General features: G+C 32.7%; 2 protein-coding genes across 24 annotated transcripts in view; one reads left to right on the top strand and one right to left on the bottom strand.

The window, feature by feature from the left end:
- DNAJC24 (DnaJ heat shock protein family (Hsp40) member C24) overlaps positions 1–5,776 on the top strand; it is a 62,817-nt gene extending 57,041 nt beyond the window's left edge. For both annotated transcript variants that reach the window (XM_012785888.2, XM_012785892.2), the window contains exon 5: positions 3,405–5,776. In XM_012785888.2, coding sequence (XP_012641342.2) covers positions 3,405–3,535 — 131 coding nt within the window. In that variant the 3' untranslated portion in view covers positions 3,536–5,776. The remainder of the gene's footprint in view (positions 1–3,404) is intronic.
- IMMP1L (inner mitochondrial membrane peptidase subunit 1) overlaps positions 5,212–20,058 on the bottom strand; it is a 79,028-nt gene continuing 64,181 nt past the window's right edge. For all 22 annotated transcript variants that reach the window (XM_012786064.2, XM_076002062.1, XM_076002067.1 and 19 more), the window contains 2 exons: positions 6,275–6,385; positions 5,212–5,379 (listed from right to left, as the gene is read on the bottom strand). In XM_012786064.2, the coding sequence (XP_012641518.1) occupies positions 5,311–5,379; positions 6,275–6,385 (180 nt within the window). In that variant the 3' untranslated portion in view covers positions 5,212–5,310. The remainder of the gene's footprint in view (positions 5,380–6,274; positions 6,386–20,058) is intronic.

Here is a 20,058-nt window from a genome sequence, read left to right as displayed (position 1 = left end):
ATTCTAATTAGATGTGAGGTGCATAAGGTTTCATAAGGGGTTTTTTGTTTTGTTTTTACTATTTTGGTTTTTGCAATACTCTCTGTGTAGTATGGTAAATAAAGTCAAAGAGGATACTTTTTTTCATTCTTTATGTTGAGATGAATTCCTGTTAGAATTTTTATTTTCTCTTTATATGGGATCATAAACTGTCAAAGCAGGGCTTTTAATATGATACTCTTCTACTTGGAGGCTTGATTTTTATTTTACTCTCACTTTTTGATTGTCTCTTAGGAGGGAAAGAATTTTCTGGTATTAAAAGATTACAGCTTAAATCTAGTTTAATTTCCCTGTTTTTGTGATAGTTCCTTGAGTTTTTCTGGTTAGATACCATCAAATTGGGAAAACACCCTTTTCTAAATGGAAGCCATGAGTACCATACTTCCTAGTTTCTCTGGGCAAATGAAGAAAATCTTACTATTGCCTTTAATTTTTATATACTCTTAACCCCAGCACTGTATTTTTCACCCGGGGATACAAATTCCCTAAAGGTTTATAAAAATTTACTAATGTTTGTGGATGGATAGAAGATTAATAGCCATCTGAAAACAACTTTTTGTTGTTTTTAATGGCAGATTCTTAACTTAGTACTCCTAAGAAGTGAGTCACAAGGCATATTAACTGAGGGGAATGATTTTTTTTGCCTATGGGACCATTCTGTCTCCAACCACCCAAATTAAATCCTAAAGTGGAAATTCTTATTTGCTGTGAATAATTAGAAAAGTTGAGGTTTTGTGTAACTGGGCTCCCACTGGTGGTGATAGTCTCATCAGAGTAAATGGGAATAGCTAATGCTGTGAAAACAAGACACTACACCAGTGGCATAGGCTTTCACTGCTAGTTTGAGGAGGGGACTGACTAGAACATGTTATTTTTCAGGGAGATCTGCCAAACTAAATATATTTTTTGAAAATATAGTTTATTTCCTTATCAATCAGTATGTGTATGTGTTTGTTATGTGTTTAATTTCTTATTAAACAAATTCATTCTTGCTGTAGTTGATATGGCTGATATATTTAATAATGAGTCCTTAAAATGTAAAAATAGTGGAAACTGTTTTTTGTAATTTTTTCTTTTTTATTAAACTCTTAAAAATAGAGTTAATTTTAAGATTTTATTTTAAATTAAGAATATGGATTGGTGGTTTAAGCATTTGTTCATTCAGTAAATACATGGGCTTTCTGATACAAGTTGAAATGCTAACATATTAAAGGAAATGTACAACATGAAAATCATCAAAAGTTATCATAAATGTGTTAATGTCCCTGGGACTCCCTAAAGTAAACCTGACGACAGTAATGAAGATATAGAAGATCCCTACCATAGCCAATGAATCAGTTATAAGCAGATACAGTTAATCTTAAAAGTACAGGATACCCAAAGATGCTTATTTAAATTAAGGGTTTTTATAATTATAAAGGTGGAAATCCTTATCTTCATGAGAGAAAATCCTGAGAACAGCCAAATGATGCCATTATTCTTGCAGGAATATTTTAAAACTAACTACAGACGTTTTGAACTAAATTTTTTTTTGCAATCAAAAAGAGCGCAGTGTTGGCAGAAGAAGTAAAATAAAATAAAAACTGTAGTTGGCAAGTGGGCAACTTTAAAAAATTGTTTAAAGATTCCTTCAGGATCATTTTCAGAATAGCCTTGGAAGGTGAAGATCCAAAACAGGAAAAAAGTTGATGAAACCCTACATTGTGGACATAGCCAAATTGTCAGCTGTTTGATCATAGGACAGTAAATTTTATTATGCTTAAAAGGCACGCATGAACTATTGAGGGATTGAAGCTAACCTTCTCCTTACATTAGTCTCTCATATAACTTGGTCATTTTGTTGGTCTTCATTCAGTATATTAAATGACGATTTCTGTAAAAAATATCGCTTTGTTAAAAGCTTGATGGTAAAATAATAATAGAAGAAGAAATTTTAACAAGATGTGAATTTTTAGTGAGCATTAACATTTGGAGTCATCTATGACAAAACTCCACAGTAGCCCATGGTGTCCTCAGTGTCATTTACCAAGCACATGTCACCTCAGATTGTTTCTCAGTGTTCACTGAGGTGATAAAAAAACAAGAAGGGGAGAGTAAACTTAAGAAAAATCGATGGTTAGAATATGTACACTTTTAGACAATTTAGTAATAAAACAATTCACTTTGAAAACACACTTTAGTACGTGTAAGTTGGCTTAGGGAAGATGTTTGTACTTTGAATTCAAGATTAAACTATTTTTCATTATAGAGAAATAAGGCATTATGGTGAAAAATAAAAAGCAGGATTAGATTAATGAATTCATGTTTTCCTTACTGAATAAGAAAACCAAAGTTGGCTTATTTATTTGCTAATTTTTCCAAGGCTAAATTTGATAGAAAGCAAGTATAAGGCAGCTGAATTTTTCTTTTTCTTTTTATTACTACATATAATAAGACCTAAATATTAATCAGTTTTAAGAACCAGGTGAAGATATTTCTAGGAAATCGTGAGTTCTTTGATAAAAACTTCATTTATTTCTGATAAAAAATTATGATAGTGGAAACATAGATGTGATTGTTAAAGTTGCTTTTCTTTCACAATCACTTCTCAGAGACAGTAAATGACCAGTGGATCAGAGATTCTTTCAGTTAAAGGACAAAAGAATTTCAACTTCCTAGGAAGATAATAGACTTAAAATTCCCACCATTAGAGTGGGAATGTTGTACCATATGGCCTCCTTTGGGCATCTCACTTCAGCATTTTCTTGTTGGTTCATATATCATTTGTAAACACCAAACAGATACATATACAGACACACATCCCACGGACATGGGGGGAACCCATAGTGTTATGTTTATATATGTGAGTCAGGATTCTTGAAATTGTGTGATACCAGAACAGAAAGTATCCAGATATTGAACTTGACAAATAGTCGAGTTAGCAGAGTTTTCTGTAAAGGACAGAGTCCAGGCAAAGCATCATGTTCCTTAACAGTGGACAGGTAGGGGTGTTTTTCTTTTTCCTTTACTGTAATGTTTTAGACAAATACATTGTTGAGAAAAATGTGAAATGTATATGAATCCTAAGAAAACAGAAAACTTCCAAATGAATTTCATGAGTTGCTTCAGAGCATTTTCCCGACAAAATCTTAGAACTCTTGATTCATAGCTTGTCCATCTCCTCTATAAAGATTCTTTGGTAGATAATTTTTAGAAGCCCTGCCCCTATGCAAGGATTTTTTTTTCCATTTCTCCTTTAATACATTTTGCCTTTATTGAGTGTTCTTTCTTTCATTTTGCAATTTCTGTAGAATGAACTCTGCATTTTTAAGAGTGATAGTGAAGTAGTTACTTGTGTTTGAAGCATTATTTTGTTTTCTTTGCAGATGATCACTCTTTTTCTCTGAGTTGCCGATGTGGTGGAAAATACAGTGTTTCCAAGGATGAAGCAGAAGAAGTTAACTTGATTTCTTGTGATACATGTTCACTAATTGTAGAAGTCCTTCGTTATAACTAAAATTGTTCACTGCTGAGAATCATTTAACTTTGTATTCAGACATGATGAGGAGAGGCCATTGGGCTTTTCTCATTTCAAGGAAATGGATTTTTTTTATCAGCCCTACTATTATATTTGTAAGGAAAATATAAGATTATCAGGCAGAGATCAACATAAATTCATAGAAAATTAATTTAGTTATTTATATGTATTTATATTTACAGGTTGCCACAAAAAGGACTTGAATTATAAATTGTATTTGGTGAAAATTCCCACGTAAGAACTTATTTCATTTTTTCCTTGATACAAAATAAGAATTTTCTGTTTCCTAACATGAGCATGTCTCCTCTTTTAGTGGGTAGCAGTATCATCATATTCCTTTATAGATACTAAGTTTCTGATGTAACAGATGTTTCTAGATGCCAAAATTATAGGGTATATTGTACATCTATCTCAAATGCTAGGGTCATTAGAATTAGATTAGAATCTTTTGTGAATAATGTAAGGTCAGTTTTCCCATAATGAAGAAGATTCGATGTGGATATTGATGAGGTTATTTCAGAGTTAACAGAGTAAAAAGAAAGATAGCTTTTGAGTCAGAAGACTTGACTCCAGTCTTTATGCTGTATTTCCAAAGTTCATGAACACTGTTATTTCCAACTTTAAATGTAATTTAGGAAATGGAAGCTTTTCGAAAGAATCAAATTGGTCATTACTTTTATTAAAATATAGTATTAATGCCTATACTTATGAATAAGTGGTATGGGATGATTAAATGTAATTATACAATGTATTATTAACTGTAGCAGACTACAGATGGCATATTCCTTAAAGATTTATTTTTTTATGATTCAGTATTCTATATACAGTATAAGTCAGAATTCATTTAAAGAACTTTAAGGGACCCTTATGGCAGTGGTCCCCAACCTTTTTGGCACTACGGACTGGTTTCATGGAAGACACTTTTTCCACAGATGTAGGGCGGTGGCTTCAGGATGATTCAAGTGCATTACATTTGTTGTGCAGCTAAACCTCTCTGCTAATGATGATCTGTATTTGCAGCTGCTCCCCAGTGCTAGCATCACCGCCTCAGCTCCACCTTAGATCACCTGGCATTAGATTCTCAAAAGGAGCTCACAGCCTAGATCCCTCAAATGTGCAGTTTACAGTAAGGTTTGCACTCTTGTGAGAATCTAATGTCCCTGATGATCTGGCAGGAGGTGGAGCTTATGTGGTGATGTGAGTGATGGGGAGCAGCTTTAAATACAGATGAAGCTTCACTACTCGCTCGCCTGCCACTCACCTTCTTCTGTGCGGCCTGGTTCCTAATAGGCCACAGACAGCTACCGGTTTATGGCCTGGGGGTTGGGGACCACAGATTTATGGGATCACTGAAACATTTTTACTTCAAGTGAGTAGGCTAAGCATGTAACTTAGCAATTTTTTAAGTCTAACTTCTTGGCATTGTCAGATTGGATTTATAAATAAGAAGAGTTACTACTTATGTAAGTAGTAAACTCATAACTGTAGCTCAAGTATGAGGCACATTCTAGAAGAGTAGATTATTTTCATTATACCTCTTAAAAAATTCAAAAGTGAGGTAGTCATCCAGGTTCCCCCTCACACAAGTATTTTGAACTAATGTAGCTTGCACAGTGTGTTATTTTTTACATTTAACAATTTAAAAGAACTAAAAATGAATAGCAAATAGTTTATTGGTAAATACATGGTTTCAATGGCAGTAATAAATTCACTTGAACAGGAGACAATAATCAAGTCATAAAAATACATTTTTGCTAATCATCAGAAAATCTGTGGCCATTAGGGCTGTCACGCAGAAATCCAAAATCACTCAGAGGCCAAATCTGTAAAATAAAAATGTGGTTGTAGACAATTAATGAAAGTAATGTTATATCATCATCATATTCCTTTTTTCTATTCATCCCTTTTCTCTGTCATATATTAAAACACTTTGTCCTTACTTGTCAGTCAAGAATAAAATTATCTGCATCAAAATAAGATGTTAGAAAATAAACTAATATGCATATATGTATTTAAACTCTAAAGTTTGGAACATTCAAATATTATATAAGAAATTATATGTGTTTATTTAGTGTATGAATATATATGTATGAATGTCTGTGTTTTACTACCCTCAAATAAGAGTGAATTATACACCTTCAATTTAAAAATGTTTAGGTTTTAAGTATTTGAATATGGCATCTGTTTAAATGTAAAGAATCCTATAAATTATCCAACAGTCCCATGTGTTCATGCCTGTTTTTCTCCTTACTGCTTGTGATAAAAAGGAGGAGCCAGTGAAAACAATAATCTTCCCTAAGAATCATGCATTCACTATAACCACATAAGTCCATGATTCGCTGTACTGGACTAGGGTATCCCTGCATGACAGGTAGTTTGAACCTAGACTGCTGTTCTGTGCATACTTATTAAAATATGCCCAGAGTTATGAGTATGGTTGTAGAAATTGTAAAAAAGAATTCGATTTTTGGAATTCAAATTCAAAGTTTCTTAGGATATAGCTAAGATAGGTTGAACTTTATTATTATCCCTATGGGAGTTGAAAGAAGGGGATAATAATGTTTCAATGTAACTATTAAAGGCCACCATGTTCATAAAATGTAGTCAGTGTAATAGTTAAGTGAACTGATAGCCTGAAAATTTCAAAGTTCATTTTGAGAGAAACTTTTTTTTTCAAGCTCAGAGAATAAAGCCTACATTTTAAGCATAAAATGGTACCTTAAAGAAGATTCGTCCTCTTATTAGTCCATATGGAATAGGTCCGTAGTACCTTGAATCTGTAGAATTCTGTAGATTATCACCTTCTAACCAAACATGACCCGTTGGCACCTAGAATTAGGGAAGAAAAGCAGCCCCTTTAAAAAAGATAAAACTTAATTTGGGTACTATAATTTAAAAGCATGTCATTTAGAGGTAGGGGTAAATGTAAATACCCCTTTTATCAAATAATACAGATTCTAAGATTTGCATTTTTGCTTTTATTTCTTGTATAATAAAATAATTCTTACTAAATATCAAAGGTTTCAACTTTTTAAAAGACCTATCTTTTTTTGTCATGTGGTTCCCAAACATTAATTTGTTATACAAACCCAAACTGAGGTTATAAGAGATCAAAACAGTGTGACAGGGTCATTAATTTAATAGACTTCAAAAGAGGTCATTAGGATGCTGACTGACTGAAAATGTGCCCTTATGTCTCAGTAACAGCATAAGCAGGGCAGCCACTCACTCAGCAACATCCTGGGGCCAATACCAAGGCCAGACCTATTAGAATGCTCATGATGAACTAAATGGTAATTGATTGTGACATCAATTACAAATAATCTCATCATTTTATTGGAGTGGGCTTGTCAGAATTCTAATTAAGATCGCTGTTCTGCCTTTGTACAAGCTATATCTTCAATGCATTATACTTTGATAATGACCATGAAGAACCAGAAGGACCTATTATAAAATCATCAGTTGTAAAATTAATGATGGTGACCTTCTACTAAGTGAAAAGACCCTATCTCCTATATGTCCTATATAGTAACTGGTAAATCAGTTTTAAGTTTTTACTCAGGGACAACCATAAGCATATTTAGAACAGAACACATTACTTTCTAAAAAAGCATTCTGCAATATTAGATATCTTTGCCCACTAATATCTGTTTGGTATAAACTTAAAAAATTACTCTCCAGCAACAATCTTTAAAATTGCTCTTTAGAAGTTTTTATTTTACAGTTCTGTTACCTAAGAAAAAGTTGAATTATTGACCAGAGCAAAATGATCTGTTGGGAAATAATTTATTTTCACTAACCTTTTTGCTTGGGAATCTTATATGAGGAAAAAAATCCCTATTTGGATTTAATAACAGACTGTAATTTTTTTAATGTCACAGATTACTTTTCTGAAAAATTTATACAAAAATATAAAATTTCAGTTTTACTTTTTATTATATATAAGAGATTATGCAATTCTGGAATGTCTTATATCATGTAAAAATACTTGCCAGAAACCTTCAAGTTAACTCCATTTAGATACACTTAAATGTTAAATATCTCTATAGAAAAAGGACATAAGTTTACTGATAGAATGTCAGATAGCATAAGATCACTCACTTTTATTAGTGGAAGTAGTTATATTTAATAAGTCCTAGTGACAATAGCAAAGTTAACTCCCTACCAATATAATAAAATTGACATATGTTCAGTAAGGCTAAGACTGCTACAGTAGAAAAATTACATCTCAGGTCATAAAAGGAAGGAAGAAAAAAGTAATGAATTTGGAAAAGCCATATGTAATTAACATATTATTAAGTATTACTTTGACAAAGCTGAGGTGAAGAAGATCTTTAAATGTTTATCCATAGTTTCCCCTTGAAATGTGTTTCTGAATTCTAAAGATAGGTAATATATATGAATAAATGAAATCATGAAATTAGGGGCACTAGTAAAAGCAAAAGAAAAATATTCTACAAACTAATAAGGCAACATACCAACAATCTAGGGAGATCTTTGCCTGTCCCAGTGACGGCAAACCAGGACCCATGTTTATACATTCTAACTCTCCATGAAGCTTTCCCTAAACTTATCTGCTCATACTAGATTCTCTGTTTAGAGCACTTAACATATAAAGTCAACATTACTTAGCGCCCTAGATATAACATCTTTTTACCTGCCTGGCTCTTCTGTAAGTCTTTACTATTTTAGAACTGAATAAGCCAACAGACAGCAATGTCATGATTTTAATTCATTTTTTTGAGAGCATTCATTACTTTTATTACCATTGTTACTAGATTTTTGCCAATCTGGTGAAAAATAGTGCATCATTGTCTTCATTAGCCTTTGTCTTATGAGTGAGACTGAATCTCTTTTCATGTGTTCAAAAGCCATATATAATTCCTTTTCTGTGATGCATTTTTACATATCTTTTGCCATGTCTATTGAGTTGATGATCTCTTTTTTTCCTCATTTCATAAGCATTCTTTAAATATTAGGGAGGGTAGGAGGCTCACACCTGTGGTCCCAGGACTTTGGGAGGCCAAGGCAGGAGAATGGCTTGAAGGTTAGGAGTTTGAGGCCAGCCTGGGCAAACAGAGCAAGACTCTTGTCTCTTTAAAAAAAAAAAAAAAAAAATTAGGGAGATTATCCCTTTGTGATACAAATGGCAAATATTGCCAATTTGTAGTTTCTCTTATCAATCTTTGCTTTTTATATCTTCTAAATTTTGAGTCATAGTTAGGCTTTCGTGGTTTCATTTACTACATTGAACTATTTTATTGTTTTGGAACACATCCTAACAGATGGTATAAGGTTTGGAATGTTTTACATTTTTGTAAATATAATAGCTAATTTAGTGTGCTTTGGTGATATTTTTCTCTTCATTTATTTAATTATTGGCAAGGTAGAACATTATTCTCTGCATGTTTTCTGATTATATTGCATTTTACGTGAATAATCTGTACCTACTTTTGTGTATATTAACCTTTGGGATCTCAATTTTCTTATCTACCTGCAAATGTTCCTCATATAATACAGACAGGGTTTATATATTTATTACAAATATTTTTCCCAGCCAATTTTTGTCTTTATATGTACATTCCACACAGTTTTAGATTTTATACATTAAATATTTATGAGTGAGTTATTGATGCCATTCATTCTTTCCCTCAGACTTTTTCCTTTCCTTCAGTTTATAAAATTTTCATTGCTGTGTCTTCAAATTCACTGATCTTTTCTTTTGCAGTTTCTAATCTACTATAAATACCATCTAATGTATTTTTAAAGCTGTAGAAATTTCACTTAGTTCTTGGATTTATCATTTCTTTCCTTATGTTCATGTTTTGCTCTAGATCCTACAAAATATTTAGATTGGCCTTTTAGAGTACTTGTCTGCTAATTATATCATCCTGTTATTTCTGGGTCTATTTAACTGATTTACTTCTGGTTATGGGTTACATTTTCTTGCTTCACATATCTAGTAATCTGTGATTAAGATGAACATTCGTTCACTGAGCAGATTTTGTTGTGTTTTCAGAAAGTGTTGAATGTAGGGGGATTCTGTTTGATTGTTAAGGATGCAGTTAAATTAGCTGCAGATTACTTTATTCCCTTCAAGACTTGTTTTTAAGCCTGTTAGGTTGGGTCTCTATTTTACATTCTAAGGATTATTTTAGCCCTTCTACTAAGGTTTGATCCTTCCAGAGTCTACTGAATGCTGTGGATCTTCAAGAAGATCTGTCCACACTGGCTGGTCAAAACTCAAATGTCTCTCAGCCCTGTGTGAGCTCTGAGACTTATTTGGTTTACAGCTCCTCAGTAGTCAATCTTTGCTCAATCTCTTAAATTTCACCATAAGCAGGCACAATTTAGTACTCAGCCCAAAACCTAAGCTTATAACTATGTAGACTACTAGAGATCTTTCTATAGCACCCTCCTCCCTGGTAGTCTGATCCATAAGTTTCAACCACTTAATCATCCCTGTACCCCAATCTTTGTCTCAACTCAGCAAGACCACTTGCTGTGCTTGCATTTTCCCTTTTTGTATTATGGTCTGAAAACTGCATTAAGGCAGAAGTTGGGGCAACTATAGGCTTTGTTTTCCTTCTTTTAAGGACCAGTTTCATAATATCTACTGTGCAATACAGTAAAACCATTGTTTCACATATTTTGTCCAGTTTTCTAGTTCTTTATGGCAGGAGGACAAGTCCATCACCAGTTACTCTATCATGGTCAGAAACAGATGTTCAAATTAACTAATTTTTAAAGCCTTTTTTTTTTAAGGATACTTCATAACAACATGAAGAGAATCACTGGGTGAAGACTAAAGTTTTTGATGCGTGAAGTGTGCTTTGGCATCTCCTGTTATGTTTTTAGCCTTTCACTATCAAAATCTATAGAGAAGATTTGCCAAATTCAGCATGCAGTTATGTACCAAGGAAGTTCACCACTATGGTACTGTCTGCATCTCAAAATTGGCAACAGTGTGAATGTTCTTCAGTTGGCATTTTTATTTAACCTCAGAGGTTAAATAAAGTATCTTTCATTTATAATAGATAGCCAGTAAAAAAAAAAAATAATGGAAATATTTCCACAGAGGAAAAAAGTTGCAGAGCAGAGCAGTGTACATAAATGTAAAAAAAAGAATGTTTTATATATTTCAAAATTTACATGTTAACATATTAATGTATATACATATATATACACACAGATACATGTATGTCTTAAAATGGTAATCCTTTCAGTGATATTTGTACTTTTAAAAAAGGGAGCAATGTCCTTCATGATGCAGGTTAGGAAGAACTTTGTCGAATTTTTTTAATTGGAGGGTAAGTGTTTGTTTTTTTGTCCTTAGTATTATGTAAAGAGAGTGACCTAACTTCTAATCCATATAGTAGGCTGTGCTTCTTTTAAGTAAATGACTGCCACTGTCACCAGATCTCTACATGACTAAAATGTTAGTCTAGCCAAGCACTCACTTATTTAAACAAAGTACTACATGCAAAACCTGACTTTTCTGGTATGGAGTGATGCAACTGTGTTTTGAGTTAGAAAGGATATTTTTGTTCTGTTCCTTGCATCAAAACAAAAATTTCCTTTTTAACTCAAAACACAGTTATTGTGTGTTAAATTAACCTACTAGTTATTACTAAATTGAAAATTCAAACCACATAAGAGAAAAATGTTCTATAGTAATATAATAAAATGTAAACAGGATAAAATAGATTAAAATGTATTTTTTTTTAAAAAAAGCTATGATAATTTTACAACTAATGCTGAAAAGCATTCCAGTAAACACATTTATAATGTTTTGCAAATGGCCAAAAATGGAAATCCCTAATTCCATGTCTTTGTTCATTACTTCTCATAGTCAAAACTTTTAAGTTAGATTACTTTTTATACTGTCGTAAATCTGCTATACCATCTTGAGTGAATGCATGAGACCAAATAAGAATGTATTAGTATGTGTTTCCAATGAATGCTACAGAGAAATTATTTTTACTTTTGTTCAAACCTCAATTTTCCCTGTATCTTGGACATAGCTAACTTTAGGGCTAAATTTTAAAGTATTTAAAGAACTCTTAAATCATTCTTGTTTTTCCTTTCTACGTCAGAGGTTTACTTCCTGAGCTACGATAAAACCTAATCTCAAGGCTGGACAAAAGAATCAATCCTCTAGTTCTCAGCTATATTTACTGAGGCCTAGTTAAGTGCTTCCTTTTTAGTACAAGCAACAAATGTAATTGCCTCTTGGCTTGCGGGTGTCCATTTAACAAAAGAGGCTTTTGTGAAGCAACCCACAGGTGTTACCTTTCTTGATTCAAGTGAAATCTGATGAAAAAGTCCCCAATATCAAATAACACATTTACTAAACTATAATCAAACTCATTTACGTGATTAAGCAAAGAACACATTTCTAATTTGTTTGATGCAGCAAAGAACAAATTTTGAATGAAACTTTCTGATTAGGAAAAGTTCTGATTAAAAAGTAAGATATTTATAGGTTTGACCATTTAAAAGTTTCAAAAAACATAAAATCCTAAGAACAGACTGATTTTTTAACTAACCCTTTATTTACCACATATTTTATAGTTTACAACCAACAGAGGTAGGGTATACATTGGCCCTACCTATTGCTCATGCTTCTTTAATGGTTCTTCTAAAATGACTACAAAAGAAAAGGAAACAATAGTCATTAAAGCAATAAACAAAAATCATAAAAGGAGAGGAACTTTTTAGAATCCTTTCTTTGGATTATTTTTTCCTTTTCCTATATATATAGGAAAAATAGAGGCATACACATTTTACAAAAGCAATCACATAAAGTCTTTTTGGTTTCTTTTGGGAAAAGTATATGGGAATTGTAATATCATTGCCCATGATATACCATTGAATGATATATCAGTGACACTTTAGGCTCAAGATTTCATTCTGCACATATATTTTAAAGATTATGCTTTATGTCCAATGGAATAATCAATAAAATATAAGATGCAAATTTCCTTTTTTCCTTGAAAAAAGTTCCTATGATGAATATACATTCATAAGATGTCATTTTAGTCCAACAATTAATACTCATATAATTTTTTTTTATTTTATCATCTGCCAAGTGAGCAGTATCAAGTCAAATTACTGTCTACTGTGTGGCTAATGTGTATTCTGTTTAATTATAATTTATATAATCAAAATGTGGCCACAATAAGACTCTATGCACACATACTACTAGAGTGAATATTTAGAAAATGAAATAATTTATTACTCTATGCACGCATACTACTAGAGAGAATATTTAGAAAGTAAAATAATTTATTAATATTGTTCTTCTAAAAGGATTTTATAAAACCTAGTATTTGTTTGATTCCTGTAACAGCAAAATTAGAAATATCAGTAAACAACTGTTGGCATCTATGCTTCCTGTAAACATCAGCAGATCTATAAACAAAAACATACTTGTAAAAAAGTAAAGAATTAAATCCCCTGAGACACAATAAATTAGAACAGCTTCTTAGAACACAAAGATGAAAAAAAACATTATTAATCTCTAATTTAAAAAAACGGGAGTGTCTCAAGTTCCAGTAATGGGTATGCCTAAAAGCAAACTCAAGAACAGTTTCACTAATATTCTGTCTTTATTGACATTCTCCTTGCCCTAACTTCTTACTCACATGCTGACTACTTGAGATAATTAAGGCAGAAGAATATCTGGAGTCACGCTTGAAGTGCTCCCAAAATGCTAGATGTATGACAAAGGGATTGCATTGATAAGGACCAGGCATAGAATACTTAATACACTGATTATTTTAATGGGTACTATTTTCAATGCAGTCCTCCTTCTTCTATTCATTTAAATTCTTCCCTATAACTATCCTTTCCACCCAATTCCTGGGGATTGTTGTTGCCCTTCCCTACTTAAAAAAGGTGATACTTTAGGTTCATAACCAGTCATCACCAGCAGAAATTTAAACAAAAGTTTCAGTAAGCTACACCTATAGCACTGGGGCTCAAGTAGGCTTTTTTACTACCTTGTCCTCTTTCACTACTGAGCATCTCCCTGCTGAGTACGTTTAAAGCTTAGTCTAAGACTTGACTTGCTCATTCTCATAGCTATTACAAGCTAAGCTCCTTCATCTTCTCCCTAAGTACTCAATACCTCCATCTATCCTGAATAATAATCTCTGATGGGTTGTTTAGGATAGTGGTTAAAGACACAGTCCAACAGTCATAATCCTGAGTTCCAAATGAAGCTCTGCAACTTACTAATTAAACACCTTGGACAAGTTATTTAAACCTTATCTATACAACTAAGACTAATAGATACCTTACAGAAATACTGTGAGAACTAAATGAAGTAACACAAGGCTCTTGGCACCAAGTAACCATTCAATAAGAGCACTTACGACCAGTTGCCACAGCTGCCATTATAAATGATGCCTGCTGGGCTTGCTTTGTTCCTAATTTCCTAAGCACTCTACCCAGTTCTCTGCAAAATGAACTGTGCTTTGCAATTTTACTTTGATTATGTTTTTGGTTATTTTCTTTTACACTGTATTCAGTTATCTGATGATACCTAAGTCTTTGAATTGAATCCAATATAATTACAAATGTACATTAATTGTGAATAAGTGCCATATTGAATACGCTAGCTGATTTAATTTGATTTTTAAGATCAAATCATCCTATATTAATAGTAAACATTAACAGTGTTATTCTTTCAATAGGCATCTTCATCAAGCAATGTTTATTAGATATCAAATGCTTAGGCCTTTCCTTATGAAGCATCCACTTCTTCAGAACCATTTACCAACTAGTCAGAAGGCAGAGGAAGGGGAAGAGGGTTGGGAATGAATCCAGTACATACGCCATTCTATCCAAGCCACTCAATATTAATGTCCCAGTCATTTAACTTCTCTTTGTTCTATTTGGTATTAGTATTTAAAAGAAAGATTTTATATCCTCATTCTAAGAATATCTCTGCATTTTCACTTTAAAACAGCCTGATCTACACCTTTGTTCTAATATTCCAGATAATGAGCTGAACTTAACACAACATAAGGTATTTCAAAGCATAGAATATAGTTGTAAATATTAAAATAATGAGTTTTCTCATGCTTTCAGAGAAACAGTTCTAAACAGTTGGTAAATCAGATGCATACTGTATACAGTAAATACTGATACGTTTCCACCATATAGTTTTATTCTGGCACCTCACATAATTCTTACCAAAGTCCAAACTCATTCCTATATGGATTTATTGCTACAGCTGTATCTCTGTAGCTCTTTTCAATTTCTAATAGCACCTAAGCATAACTGCTTCATAAAGAAATAGGTGAGAAAACAGATTTGTATCTGAAATGGTATTAGAAATAGAAGGTCACCAGCAGAAAGAACTCATACTTCAAAAAAAGAAATTATTAAAATTAAATATGTAGGTCTTTTTGTACTTGATGTTACTAACGCATTTTTTTCAAAAAAAAGGCATTGTTGCATATTTTTCTTTGACAGACACTTCTCCTACTTGTGTTTTATTCATCAAAACACAACTCTAATGTTCCAAACGCTGCAAATTATTTAGAATAAAATCCAGCTTTGTGAATACAAAATTGCCAATTAGGCAGGTGGATGACAGGTGACTTTTCTTTGTGATGATGCCTGATACAAAGAGAGTAGCTGAAGATCTTTTAAAAGTAAGATTGATCTAGATCTGAGAGCATCAAAACATTGTTTTGACTAAGAGATCATGAAAACATACTGTGTGGACATCAAGGAGGAATGGCAAAGCATCCAGATGTCATTTTGGGAAAGCAGTGTTTTTTGGCTTTTTTTTTTTTTTTTTTTTGCCACTTGCTATAATAATTTAATTGCTATGGTATTAATTTAAAATATAGTTGACATTAGTATTGATACTGGTAGATAGCTACACTTGTCCAAAATTGAATATATCTTCTGTTCATTTCCCAAACATTTTCACTTTGCCCCTATTTTATTGTACCACCTACTCCTATTACAAAAGCTAAGAACTCAAGTGTCATTTTTAAGCCCTGCAATTCTCTTTCTTCCAGCATCCAATCTTGTCTAGATACTTCCTTGATCTTTCTACAATCTTTATACTTCTTTCCATTTCAATGTTATTTATTATCGATTAACTGGTCTCCCTGCCTCCAAGCTCCTTACTCCTTCCCTCCACCTTCCTCTCCTCCTTGCCCCCTCCCTCCCTCTGTTCCTTTTCATTATTTCAGAAAGTTCTATTGGCATTGCTGGAGGCAAGGACTTGATCTACCCTAACATGATGGTGCTGACCCTCAATAAATGTTTGTGGAATTAAGGAATGCATGCATAAATTAAAAAAGGAAATCTGAGGGATGAATGTCTGGCAAATTGTGCCTACTGCGATAGCCTCCTAAAAGCCATTTAAGTCTTCTTTCCCATCCTACCCCTCTGTCCTCCCTCCCAAGTCCAGTGGTCTGGCTGTCACTGAGGCAGCCTCATTAAGGAAGATGCATGAATGCTGGGATTGGTTTGGGGTCAGAAGTCCCTATCAGTCCATGTCCCTAGACATACTTTGATTTTCCTTACATTGAGAAGTCAGGTATCTTCAGATGACAAGTTTCTCTAATCCTTCCTGATTTAGAGATTCATAAACAATGTATAGGAAGTAGATGAGAATCTTAAATTGTATCTGAGAATTTTAAATTATTCACCTATAGTTTTAATTACCTTGTTAAATATACTGCTTAGTCTCCTTTCCCTGTTGGCTCTGCATGTGTGTTTTGTGGAGATGCGAGCACTAGCTGTGCCATACTAAGTGATTTGTACATTAAAAGTAGTCATGAAAATTCTAACCCAGGAAGAAAACACTCTCACATCTAGATTGGCAGTGTAATGACTTGTAATACCAATAATTTATTGCTAATTAATACCTCATTTTATAATATGCATATCTGCTTTTATATATGTTACTCCTCTTTTTCACTCTTATTTTAAGTAGAGTGAGAATATTTTTATAGACTAATATTAAGCTGTTCACAGAAACTTGTCAAATTTTAATTATCCAAAGTATAAGAATTTCATTTAGTTGCTTATTCCAAAAGACATCTGAACATATTCCACCTAATCAACAGCAGCTTTTCCAACAGACTTAGATGATTGTTTTCAGATTACAAATGTAACACTACATTACAAATATTACAAATGTAATATTTCATATAACACTTGAAATATTAATATATTCTCTTTACTACCAAAAGAGTTTGGAGTCTGGTTCAGATGCTTACATTGAACAACAGTGTTAACAATTTTAATCTTTCTTAATTTCTCTCAATTACTTTTAGGCAATTTTAAAGTATGGAGGTCCCAAATAACTTGAAGATAAAAATACATATAATATTTACAGTTCACTGAATTGCACACTGCCTCTAGATTTGCACCAATGGCACTGACTTTCTAACTTAGAGTGATTAAAATATTATTAGGTGAGCAACATGAATAATTCATGAGCAACATGAATAAATTTCAGGACAACCTGCTTCTCTTTCAGGAGAAATATTGATCTTCATATAGACATATTTTCAAACATAAAAATAAAATATATTGCTATAAAATAAAATTCTTATAAACTACATATTATTGTTAAACTAAGCACAAATTACTCTGAAAATGTTCACATAACACATAAGAAAATGCTTAAGCTGAGGGGCCTCAAAGATGATTCTTTAGTGAACAAAAACACCTCAGACTTGTAAATACTAAGTCAAATTTATCTTCAGAATTGTGTTAGCTATAGGATGAAAAAGTCACGTCATCTCCGCAGTGAACTTCACTTTAGCAAAAGAGTAAACATATTTCCTCTACATCAGCTGCAATCAAGGCATTAGCAGTATGCCATGATTGATTATCCTGAGAGCCGTTGCTGAGAAATGGATGTGTAGCACAGGTTTTTATCACTATAGTCTGCAAAAAACAAGTCCCTTGTTTAGATATCCTAGTTGTAATAAGTGACATTATTAGGTAGTTCTTCTATTTAAATGACATAAGGATTTAGTATATCAGCAGCTTATAATACACAAGCCTTTCAATCTGATGATTCCTCTCCCTACAGAGAAGTACTTTTTTCTGTTTATAATACAAGTGGGTAATAGAAGACCAGATGGTTGTGACTTTTTGCTAAGGTAAATGACATTTAAACAAACAGAAAAACAGCATTAGGACATTCAGAGATTTGAACTATAACCTAAATACACAGTACACATTAAAAGACTATTACTGCTAACTATGTAACATGACCATTTTATAATGCTAATTAGGGAGGTTGTTTCCCAGATTGTCAGTTTTATTTAAATATTTTCTAATATACCGTAAAACAGCTTTATTACTGCCATATTGTTGCACTTCCAAGTTTTTATTAATAAAAACACTACACCAGCAGTGTATCCTGAAAACATTTAATCAGTTCTTTCTGGAATGTAAAATTGTCTCCATCTCTTACATTTCTGCCAACAACAATAATGATGTTGTTATTAATATATTCTATAATTCACAAAAATGTAAGAAATATTACATTCCTTATTCAGCTATCATCACTGTGCCATGGTTGTAGACTATCATTTGGTGAATAGCATTTCGCCTTTGTGTACAACACTGGAATCTGTGTTATCTGTTACCAACGACATCCAAAAACCTTTATATAGCTTGATAATTTTGGTAGTGTTAGAAGAAAAGTAAAATATAATTTTTCTAATAAGTACAGATCTGCTTTCTTTAACAAAATAATGAAAGACTTCTATGCTTTAACCACACGAATATACTGGAATCTCCATAATCATGTTCTATTAATATGTCTATTTTCATTACAAGGTAGCTGTTATAGTTACGAAACTAAAACTCAATAAATAGTTTCATTGTTTGAAAAATTCCAAAAATGATTCTTCATTTTACAATGAACAACCAATGAAAAGCAAAAGTTTTCACTTAAAGGAGATGTTTATAAACCACAGGTAACAACTTTACCCATCATTAATTTGTCAACCAATAAAAGGATCAAAAGAACAAAATACTTATATAGTAGTTGAATATATACAAAAAGCACATGTATTTTTACTGAAATGTAGAAAACTCTTATTGCCACATAACCTAATTAGTTAGGACTGGATGTTACAAGGACAACTTATCCTTCATTGTAACAAAGACCACCATAGCATTTCTGGGGCACCAAACCTTCCCCCAAAATAAGACCAAGTTAGGTCCAGCATACCATATTTCCCCCATTCCTTTAGAAGACTTAATCTAGACCGAGTTCGATACTCCACAGTGATAACCTAGAGAGAGTGATATCCTCCAAACTAAGTGAAACCAGGTTTCCAACACAACTATTTCAAATACTAACAATTGATCAAGTAGGACAAGGACAGGCAGTTGACCACCGTAGAGACAACAGAGGAGTTGGGGACTTTGACAAAAACTGTTTCAATAAAGCGGTAGGGACCAAAAGCCTAACTGGAATGAGCAAGACAGTAAGAACCTCAGAGTGGAGTAAATATACACAACTCTTTCCTATAGGAGGATGTATTGTCAAGGAAGTTTGTTTGGATGGGAGTTTTTACAGCATGTTTCCTGATAGGAATTTACTATATTTCAAAATGTCAACCTATACCATAGTTATACGATGGATTCACAGTCTTACTCTATCACACAATATTATCGTAATAAAGATTACAAAGTGTTTTTCTTCTTCTCTTCATTGCCTTTCTAACAAAATTATACTGTATTTCCTGACCTCTGGCCCTCTATTCCCTAGGGAAATGAAGACTTAATTAAATAGGGTTTTACTTTGCATATTGCCTACTATGCAAAGCAACAAAAGAATGCCAATTCATGTTATTTATCTCCTATTTACTAAATACTCCTACTTACAACTAAATTATTTTTGGTAAAGTAATGCCTTTGAACAGTAAACTGAGGAATTCCTATAGTATATTTAGCAAGGCAAGGTGTTAAAGATGTTTCAGCTGATTATAATTTGTTCCTTTTGAGAGTGACAAATTAAGCTCATATCCTTACAGTAGCCAATACTCAGCTTATAATCCCAGGAAAATATTGGCCTCAAAATAAGCAAAACTCACTGCAATAGCAACTTAATAAGAACTGCTCAGTTTCCAAATACTTAATATAAAAAATAAACCTGGTTCATAAGTGTTGCTTGCCACATGGACTTTTAGAACTCTGGAATGGGGGTGGGAGAAAGAACTCTGAAATGAATAAAATGATTCCACATCACTTAACCTATGTTTATGTTCTTTTTTGCCAACCTACAAACAATGCCATTTCTTTCATATGCTAAACTCTATAGTCTAGGTTCCAAGTGACAATTTTGGTGTTTTGCTTTCTGATGCACCTATGTACAAGAATATTTTTTGCCTATAATTCAAAACATACTTAATATTGATCATCTTTACTCTGCTGCTTAATCAAGACCTGAATAGTAATGTCTTCATCTTATAAACAATGATTTTTCTACGAGGATGCAT

The sequence above is a fragment of the Microcebus murinus genome, chromosome 4 (genome assembly GCF_040939455.1).
Source record: "Microcebus murinus isolate Inina chromosome 4, M.murinus_Inina_mat1.0, whole genome shotgun sequence".
Taxonomy (NCBI): domain Eukaryota; kingdom Metazoa; phylum Chordata; class Mammalia; order Primates; family Cheirogaleidae; genus Microcebus; species Microcebus murinus.
This window is presented reverse-complemented; position numbering and strand designations above follow the sequence as displayed.